We start from the raw sequence: 17,563 nt of genomic DNA, 5'->3' as shown, positions 1-17,563 counted from the left end.
GGTCTTAAGCATAAAACGTATCAGGAAAGACTTCATGAACTCAATCTGTATAGTCTGGAGGACAGAAGGAAAAGGGGGGACACGATCAAAACATTTAAATATGTCAACGGGTTAAATAAGGTTCAGGAGGGACGTGTTTTTAATAGGAAAGTGAACACAAGAACAAGGGGACACAATCTGAAGTTAGTTGGGGGAAAGATCAAAAGCAACATGAGAAAATATTATTTCACTGGAAGAGTAGTAGATGCTTGGAACAAACTTCCAGCAGACGTGGTTGGTAAATCCACAGTCACTGAATTTAAACATGCCTGGGATAAACATAGATCCATCCTAAGATAAAATACAAAAAATAGTATAAGGGCAGACTAGATGGACCAGGAGGTCTTTTTCTGCCGTCAGTCTTCTATGTTTCTATGTTTCTTTTTAAAGTCTTCAGAATGTGCCTGTCAAGTGGGACCGTTCAAAAAAGTCATCTCACCTGCAGACTTTGGAATGAAATGTAGGTCAAAACACAAGAGCCACATGTATCAAACTCCATTGAGGAAAGACGAATGAAAAAATGGAAGAAAACGTGGAGTTAAATGCGATGGACTCACTTGGAGCTGAGTCCCATTAACGACTTGTGTGTCCTACTTCGGTTTGCTTTCCTTTCCTGCCGGTTATTTTTAGGTTAAAAGTCTGTAGAGGAATTTCTCAGTCCTCCAGGTTAGGGTTGTCCCAAATGTGTTTTTTTCAGGAGGCAACTGGACTTTCTTTTTTTTTTCTTTTGAAAAAAACTCCGGCAATAAATTGGAACTTTGAGGAGGACAGTGGAAATTTCAACTTTGAGGAGTTGAAGTCCAAATATCTTCAAGTGGCCAAGGTTGGGAAACACTGCTCTATAACCTTCATTGTGTATTGGACAAAATAAATAAAAAATAAAAAATAAAATAAATTAATTAAATAAAATAAATTAAAATAAATAAAATAATAAAATAAAATAATAAAATAAATTAAAATAAATTAAAATAAATTAAAATAAATTAAAATAATAAATTAAAATAATAAAATAAATTAAAATAAATAAAAATAAATAAAAATAAATAAAATAATAAAATAAAATAAAATAATTAAAATAAAATAATTAAAATAAAATAAAAATAAATAAAATAAAATAAAATATAAATAAATAAAATAATGAATGAATGAATGAATGAATGAATAAATAAAGTCACCTGCGCTCTTCGTCTCACCTGGCCCGGCCGGCAAGCGATGCTGCAGCGTCGGCCGCCCGTCGATCTTCTTTTCGGCCAGCAGGGGTCGCCCTCGAGACGGTCTTTCTCCGAATAGCTGCGGGGCGGAGTGGACGGGGAAGGGAGGGGGGAGGATTGCGAGAGTCTCGGAGTTGTTGGTCGACTGTTCTCTTTGGCTGGCCGGGGCTGGAAGCCTGCGGAACCTCCCTCCACCCGCCCTGTCTCAGCCTTCCCAAGGCAGCCCTGCCCTCCAGCGGGGATGCTGAGCCCCTGGGCGGGCGAGGGACCCTTCCTGGCCCTCCCCCCTCCCCCTTTGCAGGACAGTGGGTGGGGGTGTCTCTCTCTGCATGATGCCGCCCCCTCCCCTCTTTAAACGCGCCCCACAGACCGGCTAAGGGCCAAAGGCGAAGGAGGGCAGGCGGGGCGGAGGAGGGACGACCCCTCCCCTCCTTCCCTCCCTAGGAGGGACCCCCCCTCCACCCCCCCTCCACCCCCACCATGGCGAAGGAGAGGAACAAAACGGCGCTGCTGGAATTGCTGCAGAGCGAAGGGAACGGCGGGTGCGCCGACTGTCAAGCCAGCGGTGAGTCAAAAGGGGGGGTCCCTTTAAATGGGTGGGTGGGCGTCCCCTCCATCCCTTCCTTGCCCGGTCAGGTGCAGGGACCCGCAAGAGGGAGGAGGGGAAGAGGAGAGAGAGAGATCCCCCCTTTCTCCTCTGCTTTTACTAAGCGGACTAGATGGGGCTGGGGGCGGCGGGCTGGCTTGCTTGCTGCGTGGTCTTCTCTCCCTCTCCCTTCTCCCCCCGAGTGCTGGGAGTGCTGGAAAGGGAGAAGGAAGCGCCCGGCTTCGTTTCCCCCAGCCGCGGCTTCTGGGTTCTCCCTTAGGGGGGGAAAGTAGAGGAAGCGGGCGAGGGGGGGGGCGCGGCGGCGGGGGGGGAGGCGGTGATGGGGGAAGGAAGGGGGTCCTCAAGGAGAAAGAGAGGGAGAAAGAGGGAGGGAGGGAAAGAACGAAAGAAAGAGAAAGAAAAGGAGAGAAAGAGAGAGAAAGAAAAAGAGAGAAAGAGAGAGGGGGAGGGAGAAAGAGAAAGAAAGAGAAAGAAAGAAAAAGAGGGAAAGAGGGGGAGAGAGAAAGAAAGAAAAAGAAAGAGGGAGAGAGAAAGAAAGAAAGAGAAAGAGAGAGAGAAAGAGAGAGGGGGAGAAAGAAAGAGAGGGAAAGAAAAAGAGAGAAAGATGATGAGGTGCAAAGCATGGGTTGCCTTCTCCCCCCCCCCCAAGAAAAGCAGGGGACCCCACCCTCCCTAAAATCCTGGTGGGGTCATGTGTCTGTATATGGGGGGGAAGACCCTCCCCTGGATTTCTCACCCCCCCCCCTGCAATCAACTCAGCCAAAGTAGCAGGCAGGAAAATTGGGGGGGGGGGCTCCCCTTGCGTTTCTTGGGGGGGGGGGAATGCCTTTCCTGGCAACTTGTCTGGCAAGAGATGAGCAGGGGAAACTCTTCCGACGCCTCCCCCCTCCCATTCTTGCCGCCCCCTCCCTTGTCAAACCCACCGAGGGTCCTGGGGACACCCCCACCCCCCTCAATCCAAAGGGAAGGTTTTCATTCCTCCCACCATGTCAAGGAAGAGGCAGAAACCAACCTGCTGCCCCCCCTCTCCCTCCTCCCCATTGGGGGGACCCCTCCCCATTCTCTCTCTCTACTCCCCCCCCTCGCTGACGTAGCCCCAAGTGATGTCATCGCCCATGCCGAGCCAGCCGGCTGCCAACTGCAGTGCAGATCAAGGATGCTTGACTTTGGCTAGGCACTGAAGGGGGGGGCTGGCTGGGTTTTCTGGGTGGGGTGTGTGTGGCAGAGGTCCCTAGCCCCCCCTCCCTAGTGATGGAGAAGGAGAGGATGAGCAGGGGGGCTCCGCCAAGGTCCTGGCACTCAAGGGAGCATCCCAGCTCTATTTGGCTCGGTCTGGGTGGGGCTGGAATGCCAGCCTCGCCTTTTGCCGGGTGGGAGAGGTCTTGTGTGTGTGTGGGGGGCTCACGGGTCCCCCTCCCCACTTTGGAATCCATAATGAGCATTGGGAGAGGGGCACCCATCAGCCCCTTCTTGTAAGCGAGCCCCTTCTCGGAGTCGAAAGGCATGGGGCTTGGATAAAGTATGAATGGGAGGTAGCGTTTGGGTCTGGGTTCTGTAGTCTCTTTCTCCCCCCTCCCCTGCCCTGCTTTTCTTTTGGGGAGGGGGATTCGGCCCCCCCCATGCAGCCTGTAGGAATTGTTGCTCCGATGCCCCCCCCCTTACCTTTCTGATCGGCTTTGTAGTAATAGGGCCAATGAAGACTCTTTTGGAAACGCCAATTGGTATTGGCCTATTTTTTTGGGTCTCGTAAAAAATACACACACCTGCACAAACAGATATGATAGCGTTACTGCTGCACAAGTTTGGTATTTTAGGTGCTTTGCCTGTATAACACCCCCCTATAGGTGGGTGGGTAGGTAGGTAGGTAGATAGATAGATAGATAGATAGATAGATAGATAGATAGATAGATAGATAGATAAAGAGAGATATTTAGAGATAGATAGATAGATAGATAGATAGATAGATAGATAGATAGATAGATAGATAGACAGACATATAGATAGATACTGTATATAGAGAGAGTTAGAGAGATAGATAGAGAGATATCTAGAGTGATAGAGAGATAGAGATAGAGAGAGAGAGAGACTGTGATAGAGAGATAGAGATATATACCCTGTTTCCTACAAAATAAGACCTCCCCTGATAATAAGTCCAATTGGGCTTTTGAGTGCATGGCAATAAGGCTAAACACTTATTTCAGGGTTCAAAAAAAATATAAGACAGGGTCTTATTTTCAGGGAAACATTGTAGATATATAAAAACATAGATACATAGATATTTAGATGTGGATATAGATATATAGATACATAGATACTGTACATGGATATGTAGATATGTAAATACATAGATACATATATGTGTATGTAGATATATAGATGTATAGATGTATAGATATACAGTGGATATATAGATATATAAAATAAACACATTAGTACATGGATAATCAGTTTGCTAGCGATAGCAGCTTTGTCAATTCACAGGAGAATCAATTCTTTGCGCAAAATCATGAGGTCCAGAATCATGCTTTCATTTTAGGAAGTGCAAACATCTGAGTCCTTTGGATTGGGCGGCATAGAAATCAAATAAATAATTTTAAAATAATAATAATAAAATAATTTAGATCACACAACCATTGAGATATTGGAAATGTCATAACTCTGGGAAAAAAGGGTTTTAGGTCACTTTTTGGGGGCGCCATTGTAACTTCGAACCGTCCCTGATTGAACAAGTTGTGCTACCTGTGTTTCGTAGGCTACCTGTGTTTTGTAGGGTGGATCGACAACAGCGATACACAAAGCAGGAAGGTTGGAATCCACAATCCAAACATCTGATTGTGATCTGAGGATCGTCTTGGGTGTGACAATAACTTTGCAGTGATATCATATACATTACACACTGCTTGTAAAAATGCCTAACCTATTTATTCATTTATTTTGGTTTGTTTGTTTTGTCACGTACGTATTGGTAGTAGACAAAGATATAATAATATTTATATACATGATCCTAGTACAGGGGAGAAAACATTAGGACAGGGGACGGAAGGCACCCTGGTGCACTTATGTACGCCCCTTACTGACCTCTTAGGAATCGGGAGAGGTCAACAGTGGATAGTCTCAGGGTAAAGTTTTGCAGGTTAGGTGATGATACTACAGAGTCAGGTAGAGAGTTCCAGGCATCAACTATTCAAGTCTTTTTTCCTGCAGTCGAGTTTGGAGCGGTTTACTTTAAGTTTGTATTTGTTGTGCACTCGTGTGTTGATGTGGTTGAAGCTGAAGTAGCTGTTGACAGGAAGGACGTTGTAGCAGATGATTTTATGGGCTATGCTTAGGTCATGTTTAAGGCGACGTAGTTCTAAGCTTTGTAAACCTAGGATTGTGAATCTAGTTGCGTAGGGGATTCTGTTGCGAGTGGAGGAGTGGAGGGCTCTTCTGGTAAAGTATCTCTGGACATTTTCTAGGGTGTTGATGTCCAAAATGCTGGTTTCTTCCCCACCCTCCGACTTACACGCTGCCATGCTTGTTTCCTCCCTCCCATCTTTCCCTCCGCAGATCCAGACTGGGCCTCTCACACCTTGGGGGTCTTCATTTGCTTAAATTGCTCGGGGATCCATCGCAACATCCCCCAGATCAGCAAGGTCAAATCCGTCCGGATGGATGAATGGGACTCGGCACAAATTGAGGTGAGGGGTCGTTTGAAGATTTAGGTAGATAAGGTCACCTTTACAGTCACTCTGGGAATCATTGCCTGCTCTCAAAAGAATATAATCAACCCATATGCATACATAACACATATATGCACATGCTATGCAAACACACATGCCTCATCTATCTATCTATCTATCTATCTATCTATCTATCTATCTATCTATCTCTATTTATCTCTCTCTATTTATCTCTCTCTCTCTCTCTCTGTCTCTTTCTCTCTCTCTCTCTCTCTCTCTATTTATCTCTCTCTCTCTCTCTCCCTATATATATATATATATATATATATATATATATATATTTATCTACGGTATTTATCTCTCTCTCTCTTTATCTCTCTCTTTATCTCTATCTATCTATCTATCTATCTATCTATTTATCTCTCTCTCTCTCTTTCTCTCTCTCTCTCTCTCTCTCTCTATCTATCTATTTATCTCTCTCTTTCTCTCTCTCTCTTTCTCTCTCTATCTATCTATCTATCCATCCACCCCATCTATCTTTCTATCTTTTTATCTATCTATCTATCTATCTATCTATCTATCTATCTATCTATCTATCTATCTTTCTATCTTTTTATCTATCTATCTATCTATTTATCTATTTATCTATCTATCTATCTATCTATCTATCTATCTTTCTATCTTTCTATCCATCCATCCATCCATCTATCTCTTATCTGTATCTGCCTGTCTGTCTCTCTCCATCCCATCCCATCCATCCAACCGTCTCTCTGTCTGTCTATCTAATCTATCAACCACCCTGTGCTTTCCCCAATCACACACGTTATTTGTTTTTACATTGATTCCTATGGGAAAAACGGCTTCTTCTTACAAACTTTTCTACTCAGGAATCTGGTCACGGAACAAATTAAGTTCATAAGTAGATGTACCACTGTATATGTATATAAATAGATCCTTTTCATTATCAGCAAAAATATGTTATACATACATACATACATACATACATACATACATGTTTTTTATGTTGAATCACCCTGGTATACCCAAATATGGGAGGAGCTTAATGCTTTCTTTTGCCTCTTGGCCCAACCCAGATCCATTTCCAAGGCAGTTAATTAATTTATTCATAGATGACAAACTATATTCTCTATGTGTCACATGTTTTTGCTGAATTTGAAAATTAAATTTATCTCCTCTTTATTTGCAGTTCATGGCTTTCACGGGAAACACAATCTCCAAAGCTAAATACGAATCCAAAATCCCACCGTTTTATTATAAGCCAAATTTTTCAGACTGCCTGTAAGTATCCATCTTTTGGCTCAAACATTTTGGGGAGAAATATTTCCCTGGTACTCCGGAGTGCTATAATCTTCATCCCAAAGGCTGGTTTCTGCGGATTAAAAACCAGCCAACCAACCTCCTTGACATTTGATGGATTGAAAACTCTTGACTTGCATGAGATGGCAATTGGATTATTTACTCACTGATGAAGTGAGTGTGCAATAGGGTTGATATTCCTGGAGGGGTCTGTAATATGGTAAATGATTTAGCTTTACTAGATAAATGGTCAAAGCAATGGAAACTGCACTTTAATGTTTCCAAATGTAAAATAATGCACTTGGGGAAAAGGAATCCTCAATCTGAGTATTGCATTGGCAGTTCTGTGTTAGCAAAAACTTCAGAAGAGAAGGATTTAGGGGTCGTGATTTCTGACAGTCTCAAAATGGGTGAGCAGTGTGGTCGGGCAGTAGGAAAAGCAAGTAGGATGCTTGGCTGCATAGCTAGAGGTATAACAAGCAGGAAGAGGGAGATTGTGATCCCCTTATATAGAGCGCTGGTGAGACCACATTTGGAATACTGTGTCCAGTTCTGGAGACCTCACTTACAAAAAGATATTGGCAAAATTGAAGGGGTCCAAAGACGGGCTACAAGAATGGTGGAAGGTCTTAAGCATAAAACGTATCAGGAAAGACTTCATGAACTCCATCTGTATAGTCTGGAGGGCAGAAGGGAAAGGGGGCACATGATTGAAACATTTAAATATGTTAAAGGGATAAATAAGGTTCAGGAGGGAAGTGTTTTTAATAGGAAAGTGAACACAAGAACAAGGGGACACAATCTGAAGTTAGTTGGGGGGAAAATCAAAAGCAACGTGAGGAAATATTATTTCACTGAAAGAGTAGTAGATCCTTGGAACAAACTTCCAGCAGACGTGGTTGGTAAATCCACAGTCACTGAATTTAAACTTGCCTGGGATAAAAATAGATCCACCCTAAGATAAAATACAGGAAATAATATAAGGGCAGACTAGATGGACCATGAGGTCTTTTTCTGCCGTCAGTCTTCTATGTTTCTATGTTTCTATGAAAACAATAGCTCTGTTTTGCTTTTGTTGTTGTTGTTTTAGGTAACCAAATTGTATTATTTGTTGTCCCAAAAAACCCTTCCAGGGCAAATTTATTTGTAGCAAAGAATAGCAATAGAATTTAGACTTATACACCGCTTTGTAGTGCTTTTACAGCCCTCTCTAAGCGGTTTACAGAATCAGCCTCTTGCTCCCAACAATCTGGGTCCTCAATTTTACCCACCTTGGAAGGACGGAAGGCTGAGTCCACCTTGAGCCGGTGGTGAGATTTGAACTGCTGAACTATGGCTAGCAGTTAGCTGAAGTAGCCTGCAGTGCTGCATTCTAACCACTGCGCCACCCTGCAATAGAGGTTTATAGATGTTTACGTGTGAATGGAACCAAACACCAATTATAGAATTAATCACATTGAGTTTAATGAGTATAATGCTATGTTTGGAAAAATGGGACAAAATTCACTTAGCTGCAACAGAAGTTTTGGGCTCTACATGCAACAACGAAAAGAAACAGATGGAAAAAAAGAGAACTGGAGGGATGACAGGAGAGAAGGAAGTGGGGTGGAGTGGAGGAGAGGAGAAGAGGGGAGAAAGGTTGGGGGAAGAGGGGAAGGAAGGAGATGGAAGAAGAGAGATAGAGACAGGGGAAAAGAGAGAGGGAAGTGGAATGGTGCTAGATGAGGCATGAGGCCGATCAGTTTCCGGTCACAATTCAAAGTGTTGGTCATGACCTTTAAAGCCCTACATGGCATTGGACCAGAGTACCTCCGGAACCGCCTGCTACCGCACGAATCCCAGCGGCCGATAAGGTCCCACAGAGTTGGCCTTCGCCGGGTCCCGTCAACTAAACAATGTCGTCTGGTGGGCCCCAGGGGAAGAGCCTTCTCTGTGGTGGCCCAGGCCCTCTGGAACCAACTCCCCCCGGAGATTAGAACTGCTCCCACCCTCCTTGTCTTCCGTAAACTACTTAAGACCCACCTATTCCGCCAGGCATGGGGGATTTGAGACACCTTTCCCCCAGGCTTATTATAATTTATGTTTGGTATGTATGTGCTGTTTGGTTTTTTAATTATGATAGGGTTTTTAGGGTTTTTTTAATATTAGATTTGTGCCAGTATAATATTGTTTTTATCATTGTTGTGAGCCGCCCCGAGTCTTCGGAGAGGGGTGGCATACAAATCTAATAAATTATTATTATTATTATTATTATTATTATTATTATTATTATTATATTCATCCTTTTTCTGGTTTTCTTTCTTTCTTCTTTTTGTCAAGACTGTTACGGGAACAATAATGGATTAGGGCTAAATACGAAAGGGAAGAATTCATTTTCACCGAGAAACAGGAGCCTTATTCTGCAGGTAATGGAGAATATATTTTTTTTTCTTTCGTTAGTATGAATCTAAATGTTTACTGTTCAAAGTTCTTATTGACTTAAGCCTTTTTTGGGGGGGGGGGGGGGAAACTTTCAGCATATTTGCTTCCACTTTAGTTCTGTGTTTGGTCTAAAATGGAGTAACTGATTATCGCGAGCAAGTATTACATAGAATCCTGATTTTACAGTATGTGTTAGTTAAATCAGGGTTTCTCAACTTCATCATTTTGTTGTCTGGCTTGTGCTCCAGCTGTGTCAATACTTGATGCTTTTGCCATAGAGGTGTGCAAAAGAAGCTTGTGTTTCCTACAAAAGGGAGATGAAGAGGAGGAAGAGAAGAGGAGGAAGAAGAGGAAGAAGGAGAAGAGGAAGAGGAGGAAGAAGAAGAGGAAGAAGAGGAAAGGAAAAGGGAGAAGGAGAAGGAAAAGAAGAGGAGGAGGAGGAAGAAGAATAGGAGGAGGAGGCAGAAGAAGAAGAGGAAGAAGAAGAAAAGCAGCAGGAGGAGGAGGAGGAAGAAGGAGGAGGAGAAGAGGAAAAAGAAGAAGAAGAAGAAGAAGCAGAAGAAGAAGAAGAAGAAAAGAGGAGGAGGAGGAAGAAGAGGAGGAAGAGAAAGAAGAAGAGGAAGAAGAGGAGGAAGAGAAAGAAGAGGAGGAAGAGGAGGAAGAGAAAGAAGAAGAGGAGGAGGAGGAGGAGGAAGAAGAGGAATAAGAAGAAGAACAGCAGGAGGAGGAGGAAGAAGGAGGAGGAGGGGAAGGAGAAGAAGAAGAAGAAAAAGAAGAAGAGGAGGAAGAGAAAGAAGAAGAAGAGGAGGAGGAAGAAGAAGAAGAAGGAGAAAGCATACCTCACTGAAAGACCTGAGTAATTTGATTTATTTTTATCTGGCCAAGCAGGATGTGAACCACTTGTTCAGAAGTGGTGGTTTGAGCTCAGGTCGCTCTTAAAATTAGCAAGACTCAGAATCATTTGGAAACTGATTGTTTCTTTCTTTCCTTCCACCTGTGAATGTTTGGAGGCCTGTGTGTACCGTGACATAAGGCAATGTCTCACATGCCCTCACTTGTGCCACGTTTGGCATAGAATCGCCATCCCTGCCCCATACCCTTTCAATGGTTGTCCAATCTCTTCTTAAAACCGTCCAGTGTTGGACTTCCTGTTAGCGTAGTCAGTCTGTCTCTAGGCTCTGCAGCTCCAACAGGCAGGCTGCTTGCTTGCTGATTCCTTGGTGTTGGCAACTGTGTAGGAAATGAGAAGCATTGGCCCCCCTTCCTTACAAGGACAAGCAAGAGCTTCTTGCAGGAGGGGGAGAGAGAAAGAGAGAGAGGGAGGGAGGGAGGGAGGGGGAAATGTTAGCTAGAGAACACAACACACAACAGATACAAACTTAAATTAAACCGCTCTAAACTCAACTGCAGGAAATATGACTTTAGTAACCAAGTAGTTGATGCCTGGAACTCACTATCTGATTCTGTAGTATCATCACCTAACCCCCAAAATTTTACCTTTAGACTCTCCACTGTTGACCTTTCCCGATTCCTAAGAGGTCAGTAAGGGGCGTGCATAAGTGCACTAGCGTGCCTTCCATCCCCTGTCCTAATGTTTATCTTACTAGTATCATGTATATTATTATTATTATTATTATTATTATTATTATTATTATTATTATTAATTAGATTTGTATGCCGCCCCTCTCTGAAGATTGTTGTATCTTTCTATATTACCAATGCTGCTTGACCAAACAAACAAACAAATAAATAAATAAAAGAGGCTGGCATGGACATCACACATTGTTTAAAAGATCCAGGCTGAGGTGTGGAAGCATAAAATAAGATGTTTAGTGCTCATTGTGCAAAACACAAAAGCTACTTTTGTACTGTGTACAGTTCTGGTCACTGCACCTCAAGAAGGATATAATGGAACTGGAAAAGGTGCAAAAAAGGGCAACAAGAATGATCAAGGAAATGGAGCATCTCCCTTATGAAACCAGGTTGTAACGCCTTGGTCTCTTCAACCTTGAAAGACGGCATTTAAAGGTTGACTTGTTCGAAGTGTATAAAATCATGCATGGGATTGAAAAGGCGGATAGAGAAAAATTATTTTCTCAATCACACAATACTAGGACAAGGGGGCCTTCCCTAAAGCTCCTAGGTAAGAAAGCGAGGACAAATCAAAGGAAATATTTCTTCACCCAGAGGGTCCTTGGTTCATGGAATTCCCTTCCAGAAGAGGTCGTGACAGCTGTCAGCATTGATAGCTTCAAGGCAGGATTAGACAGATTCATGGATGCCAAGTGTATCGGTGGTTATTGAAACGGATGTCCATGTGCTAACTCTATGTTGGTTGAGGCAGGCAGGGTTGCCTTGAGTACCATTTGTTGGGGGTCAAGGGAAAGGGAGGGTCTTGCCTTCTCTTTCTGCTCAAGATCCCCATGGACAATTGATGGGCCACTGTGGGACACAGAATGCTGGACTCGATGGGCTTTGGTCTGATTCAGCATGGCTCTTCTTAGGTTCTTATGTTCTTACACAAGGCTCTTTCTTCTTGTCTTCCAAGGAAAATGAATAAAACAACCCTCTTTCACGCCTGGCCCTCAATCCTTTATTCTGTGCAGAGCTCAACAATAGCACTGTTGTTACTAAAACAGTGGGCGTGGGGTGGAAATGGTGCAGCTGGGAACATCGTGGTTGCAAAGCTGGGGTCTAGGGTAGAAGGCGTTTTTTGGGGGGGGGGGGTGGGAGCAACACACAACAGCGTTTAAGGGCGTCCTCATGAAAACTTTGGCATTTCTTACTCCTCTTTGTCTCAAGATGGAACGTACAATCTCTTGTTTTACTCCTCGGTTGCACCAAGGAGCCTGGGAGTAGATCGATATCTGCCCTTCCTTCTAAATGACACTAAAATAGTCACCTAACATCAAAAACATCATCGAAAAAGCACAACGAAGAATGTTCTTTCTGCGCCAATTCAGGAAGCTCAAAGTATTCAAACAGCTGCTGATCCAGTTCTACAGAGGAAGCATTGAGTCTGTCATCTGCACCTCTATCACTGTCTGGTTTGGTTCTGCAACCCAACAAGCCCGACACAGACTTCAGAACAGCAGAAAAAACAATTGCTGCCAACCTGCCTTCCATTGAGGACCTGTATACTGCACGAGTCAAAACGAGGGTGGTGAAAATATTGACTGACCCCTCGCATCCTGGACATAAGCTGTTTCACCTCCTACCCTCAAAACGTCGCTACAGTGCATTGCACACCAAAGACAACTACACACAAGGACAGTTTTTGCTGGAAAACCATCTCTCTGCTAAACAAATAATTCCCTCAACACTATCCAACTATTTACTAAGTCTAGACTACTATTACTACTAGTTTTTTCTCATCATTCCTATCACCCATTTCCTCCCACTTATGACTGTAACTGTTGCTTGTATCCTTAATATTTTTATTAATATTGTATCCAGCTACTAGTTATCATGTAAACAGGTCCTGAGGTCCCAACTGAAATAGACGGCTCAAAAAAAAATAAAGGGAACACTCAAAGAACACATCCTAGATCTGAATGAATGAAATATTCTCATTGAATACTTTGTTCTGGACAAAGTTGAAGGTCCTGACAACATGTGAAATTGATTGTCCATCAGTGTGGCTTCCTAAATGGACCGTTTGATTTCACAGAAGTTTGATTTACTTGAAGTTATATTGTGTTGTTTAAGTGTTCCCTTTATTTATTTTTGAGCAGTATATTATGCAATATAATATACAGAACTAAAGAAAACAAACACACTAGATACAAATACCCAAATATCAGGTCACGATAGTGATAGTCTACAATATGGTGGACAAATTATATCTTCTATATAACAAATAAATATACTGCTCAAAAAAATAAAGGGAACACTCAAAGAACACATCCTAGATCTGAATGAATGAAATATTCTCATTGAATACTTTGTTCTGGACAAAGTTGAAGGTGCTGACAACATTTTATTTATTTTTTATTTATTCATTTGTCCAATACACAAATACATAGGAAGAAAAATAGACATGTAGTAATATATATAAGGGTAAAGTGAACTTAGAGGGGAGGGTATATGAAAGAAAGAAAATATATATGATAAGTGAGAGAAAGGAAAGACAATTGGACAGGGGACGAAAGGCACACCAGTGCACTTATGTATGCCCCTTACTGGCCTCTTAGGAACCTGGAACATGTGAAATTGATTGTCCATCAGTGTTGATTCCTAAGTGGACCGTTTGATTTCACAGAAGTTTGATTTACTTGGAGTTATATTGTGTTGTTTAAGTGTTTCCTTTATTTTTTTGAGCAGTGTATTTTTACGTGCAAAATTTTAACAAAGATTTTTTAATAAAGATTTTAATAAAGCAGAAACCGAACCTCTTATCTCCACCAGGAGACGGTCAGTCACAAGGGAACAATCTAGGTTTCATCTTCTTATCACAAAATACCCATCGGCTTCCAGTAGAAAACACCGTTTCTTCTTCCTGTTTCTACACAGGCTACCGGGAAGGATATCTGTGGAAGAGGGGTCGTGACAACGGGCAATTTCTCAGCAGAAAATTTGTCCTTTCGGAAAGGGAAGGAGCCCTGAAGTACTACAACAGAAATGATGTAAGGAGGTGATAGTGGTGGGATTCAATTAAAAAAAAAAAAGTTTCTGTGGGCGTGGCTTGGTGGTCATGTGACTGGGTGGGTGTGGCCAGGGGTGTGACAGGCAGTTCTTGGCCTCCTGCACCCCCCTGGGAGCAAAAATGGACCGCGGAGAGGAAGGCACTTTCCCCCGCATCCTCTTTTGGGCCTAGGAGGCAGTGTTGAAATCCAAGGTCTAGCCCAACATTCCTCAAACTTGGTAACTAGATATGTGGACTTCAACTCCCAGAATTCCCCAACCGGCATCATGGCTAGTGCTGTCCAAGGTACTGATAGCTCCTACCATTTTGGAAAGGGACCATTGCTGGGTCATTTCTTCATAGATGTGACTCCACTCCTTCCCACAATTGGGAAAGAAATAAGGATTGGGACTTCATGGTGGCTTCTGGACCTTCTGGAGATATTGTGCCAAAAGTAAATTCAATTCAATTCAATTTATTCGATTTGTATGCCGTCCTTCTCCGAAGACTCGAGGCAGCTCACAGAATAAATATAAAACAAGCATATAGAACAAATCTAATACAGTGTTCCCTTGACTTTCGCAGGGGATGCGTTCCAAAACCTCCCGTGAAAGTCAACTTTCCGCGAAGTAGAGATGCGGAAGTAATTACACTATTTTTGGCTATGAACAGTATCGCAGAACATCATTCATTCATTCATTCATTCATTCATTCATTCATTCATTTATTTAGATTTGTATGCCGCCCCTCTCCGCAGACTCGGGGCGGCTCACAACAGTGATAAAAACAATACATGGTAACAAATCTAATAATTTAAAATCTAAAATAACAGTTTTACATTAGTCTAAAAGTCTAAAAAGAAAACCCCCAATATATAAAATACATACACACAGTCATATCATGCACAAAACTACTTAGGCAAGGGGGAGATGTCTCAGTTCCCCCAAACCTGACAACAGATGTGGGCTTTAAGGAGTTTATGAAAGGCAAGGAGGGTGGTGGCAGTCCTAATCTCTGGGGGGAGTTGATTCCAGAGGGTCAGAGCCACCACAGAGAAGGCTCTTCCCCTGGGTCCCGCCAGATGACATTGTTTAGTTGATGGGACCCGGAGAAGACCAACTCTGTGGGACCTAACCAGCAGCTGGGATTCGTGCGGCACTTTACCCTTAACACTTTAAACCCCTAAATTACAATTTCCCATTCCCTTTAACAACCTTTAGATTATTACCCACCATTATTACAAGTACTCACCATTGAAGAAGATACTTAATGATCTTGATATTTATTAACATAATTATTTATTAACCATAATTTGGCAATGACGTATGACATCACGGGTGGGGGAAAACGTGGTGTAGAAAAAAAACATGAAGTATTTTTTAATTAATATTTTTTGAAAAACTGTGCTATAGACTTCGCAAATGTCAGACCCACAAAAAGTCAACTGAACACTGTATATTAAAAAGTACAACTAAAAGCCCTATGTAATACGCCGTCATACAATACAATCACACCATGCATCACATTTATTAGTCAGAGGGGCAAGGTCTAATCGCCCCAAGCCTGGCGACATAGGTGAGTCTTAAGACTCTTACGGAAGGTGAGGAGAGTGGGCGCAGTACGAATCTCTGGAGGGAGTTGATTCCAGAGGGCCGGGGCCCCCACAGAGAAGGCTCTTCCCCTAGGCCCCGCCAAACAACATTGTCTAGTTGACGGGACCTGGAGAAGGCCAACTCTGTGGGACCTAACCGGCCGCTGGGATTTATGCGACAGAAGGCGGTCCCGTAAGTAATCTGGTCCGATGCCATGTAGGGCTTTGTAGGTCATTACCCACACTTAGAATAAAGAATAAACCGGTGTTTATTGATCATTCATTAATGCTCTATTTGAATGGGGTTTTTTTTTTTTTAAATGATCCTTTTTAGGGGAAAGTTTGCACTGCTGAGGTCAATTGCAATTAAAACAGAAGCAACTTAACCTGTTTAGGAGATCTGTCCACCAATCTCCCATATTTCTTCTGTGTTTACTGAATGATAAGCATAAAACCTATCAGGAAAGACTTCATGAACTCCATCTGTATAGTCTGGAGGACAGAAGGGAAAGGGGGGACATGATCGAAACATTTAAATAAGTGAAAGGGTTAAATAAGGTTCAGGATGTTTTTAATAGGATAGTGAACCCAAGAACAAGGGGGCACAATCTGAGGTTAGTTGGGAGAAAGATTAGAAGCAATGTGAGAAAATATTATTTGACTGAAAGAGTCGTAGATGCTTGGAACAAACTTCCAGCAGACGTGGTTGGTAAATCCACAGTCACTGAATTTAAACATGCCTGGGATAAACATAGATCCATCCTAAGATAAAATACAGGAAATAGTATAAGGGCAGACTAGATGGACCATGAGGTCTTTTTCTGCCATCAATCTTCTATGTTTCTATGAATGTGCCTGGGAATTTTGGGAGTTGCCATAGGTCTTAAAGCTGCCAAGGTTGGTCCCTTGGATTTAAACCCCAACCGTATTCCTGATGGATTGCAAAATCCCTTCTCCCAATTTTCTTTGGGATGGGTACCTGTGTATCAGATGCGCCGCAGATACAGCAAAGTCTTCCATTGTGGTTGTGGTTAATGTATTGTTGTGCTGTTTTTTTCCTCCAAGGCCAAAGAACCCAAAGCAATTATGAAAATTGAGCATCTCAACGCCACTTTCCAGCCTGAGAAAATTGGAAACCCTCACGGGATGCAGATCACCTACTTGAAGGACAACAGCACAAGGAATATCTTTGTTTACCATGAAGATGGCAAGGTGGGAACCCCGAAGTAAGGAAGGAAGCAGCTCCCAGAGTTGGTTTGCATGTGGTCCGAAGGAGCAGCAAATAGAGACTTTGTGTCTTTCTGTGCATCCCTTGTGACTTGTGATGACCACAGGGGTGACTGTTAAGAAGGCAACTGTCCACCCAGTATTGCTCTCTTTGTCTTCTTATCCATCGATCATCTCTCTCTTATTTTTCTCTCTATTTCTCTCTCTCTCTATTTATTTTGATCTCTATCATCTGTCCATCCATCCAACCAACCAACCGTCCACCAACCCATCTCTCATTTTTCTCTCTCTTTGTTTCTTTCTCATTTCTATGTCTCTCTATCACCTGTCCACCCATCCACCAACTCATCTCCCTCTCATATTTTTCTTTCTCTCTGTTTCTCTCTCATTTCTTATTATTTATTTATTTATTTTGTCCAATACACAATGGGGGTATTAATGGGCATATATCTATATACGCATAGTAAAATACATGATGAAGGTTATAGAGGAGATACTCATAGTAAAATATATCTATGAAAGAATAGAAAAGAAGGTATAGTAATAGAACATATCAATGAAAGAATAGAAGAGATATAGGAATAGAAGAAAGGTATAGGAGAGCAATAGGACAGGGGACGGAAGGCACTCTAGTGCACTTGTACTTGCCCCTTACTGACCTCTTAGGAATCTGGATAGGTCAACCGTAGATAATCTAAGGGTAAAGTGTTTGGGGTTTGGGTATGACACTATGGAGTCCGGTAATGAGTTCCATGCTTTGACGACTCGGTTGCTGAAGTCATATTTTTTACAGTCAAGTTTGGAGCGGTTAATATTAAGTTTAAATCTGTTGTGTGCTCTTGTGTTGTTGTGGTTGAAGCTGAA

At 42.6% G+C, this 17,563-nt stretch overlaps 1 protein-coding gene across 1 annotated transcript in view; it reads left to right on the top strand.

Moving 5' to 3' along the window:
* The first annotated feature begins 1,403 nt into the window (after positions 1-1,403).
* LOC139172298 (arf-GAP with dual PH domain-containing protein 1-like) overlaps positions 1,404-17,563 on the top strand; it is a 30,317-nt gene continuing 14,157 nt past the window's right edge. The window contains exons 1-6 of the mRNA XM_070761263.1: positions 1,404-1,815; positions 5,407-5,537; positions 6,727-6,818; positions 9,156-9,241; positions 13,770-13,882; positions 16,538-16,684. Coding sequence (XP_070617364.1) covers positions 16,559-16,684 — 126 coding nt within the window. The 5' untranslated portion in view covers positions 1,404-1,815; positions 5,407-5,537; positions 6,727-6,818; ... (1 more) ...; positions 13,770-13,882; positions 16,538-16,558. The remainder of the gene's footprint in view (positions 1,816-5,406; positions 5,538-6,726; positions 6,819-9,155; positions 9,242-13,769; positions 13,883-16,537; positions 16,685-17,563) is intronic.

Source organism: Erythrolamprus reginae, chromosome 9, assembly GCF_031021105.1.
Source record: "Erythrolamprus reginae isolate rEryReg1 chromosome 9, rEryReg1.hap1, whole genome shotgun sequence".
Classification (NCBI taxonomy): domain Eukaryota; kingdom Metazoa; phylum Chordata; class Lepidosauria; order Squamata; family Dipsadidae; genus Erythrolamprus; species Erythrolamprus reginae.
This window is presented reverse-complemented; position numbering and strand designations above follow the sequence as displayed.